Below are 337 nucleotides of genomic sequence, written 5' to 3' on the forward strand. Positions count from 1 at the left end.
GTGGGCATAGAGTCTGCTTCATGATGCTGCTGTCCAGGGGGCCTGGTGTAGAGTACCCCTGGGGTTTAGGGTTTAGGTTTTAGGGTTTAGGCTGACAAGGGGCACTTGAATGAACTCAGAATTTAAAGACTTGTTGTCCAGCAACTTCAAACCCTTAATTGTCATTAAACAAAACTCCAAAACAACTTCGCTGTTTAAAGAAGGGTTTTCCTCGCCCTCGCCCTCCAGCACCAGCCTTTTCAGCAGCTGCACGCAAACCCTAAACCCTAAACCCTAAACCCTAAACGCTAAGCCTTGAGTTGTGCGATGCCCTCGCTTGCAGCCGCAGGCGGCCCCG

General features: G+C 50.7%; 1 protein-coding gene across 1 annotated transcript in view; it reads left to right on the forward strand.

Annotated features, from left to right (window-relative positions):
• Positions 1-306: 306 nt before the first annotated feature.
• Positions 307-337, forward strand: part of ETH_00038520 (nuf2 family domain-containing protein, putative) — a gene marked incomplete at both ends in the record, with an annotated part of 2297 nt that continues 2266 nt past the window's right edge. Inside the window, one exon of the mRNA XM_013374905.1 lies at positions 307-335. Coding sequence (XP_013230359.1) covers positions 307-335 — 29 coding nt within the window. The remainder of the gene's footprint in view (positions 336-337) is intronic.

This window comes from Eimeria tenella, genomic scaffold, assembly GCF_000499545.2.
Source record: "Eimeria tenella Houghton genomic scaffold, Eth_scaff2369, whole genome shotgun sequence".
In the NCBI taxonomy this organism is placed as follows: Eukaryota; Apicomplexa; class Conoidasida; order Eucoccidiorida; family Eimeriidae; genus Eimeria; species Eimeria tenella.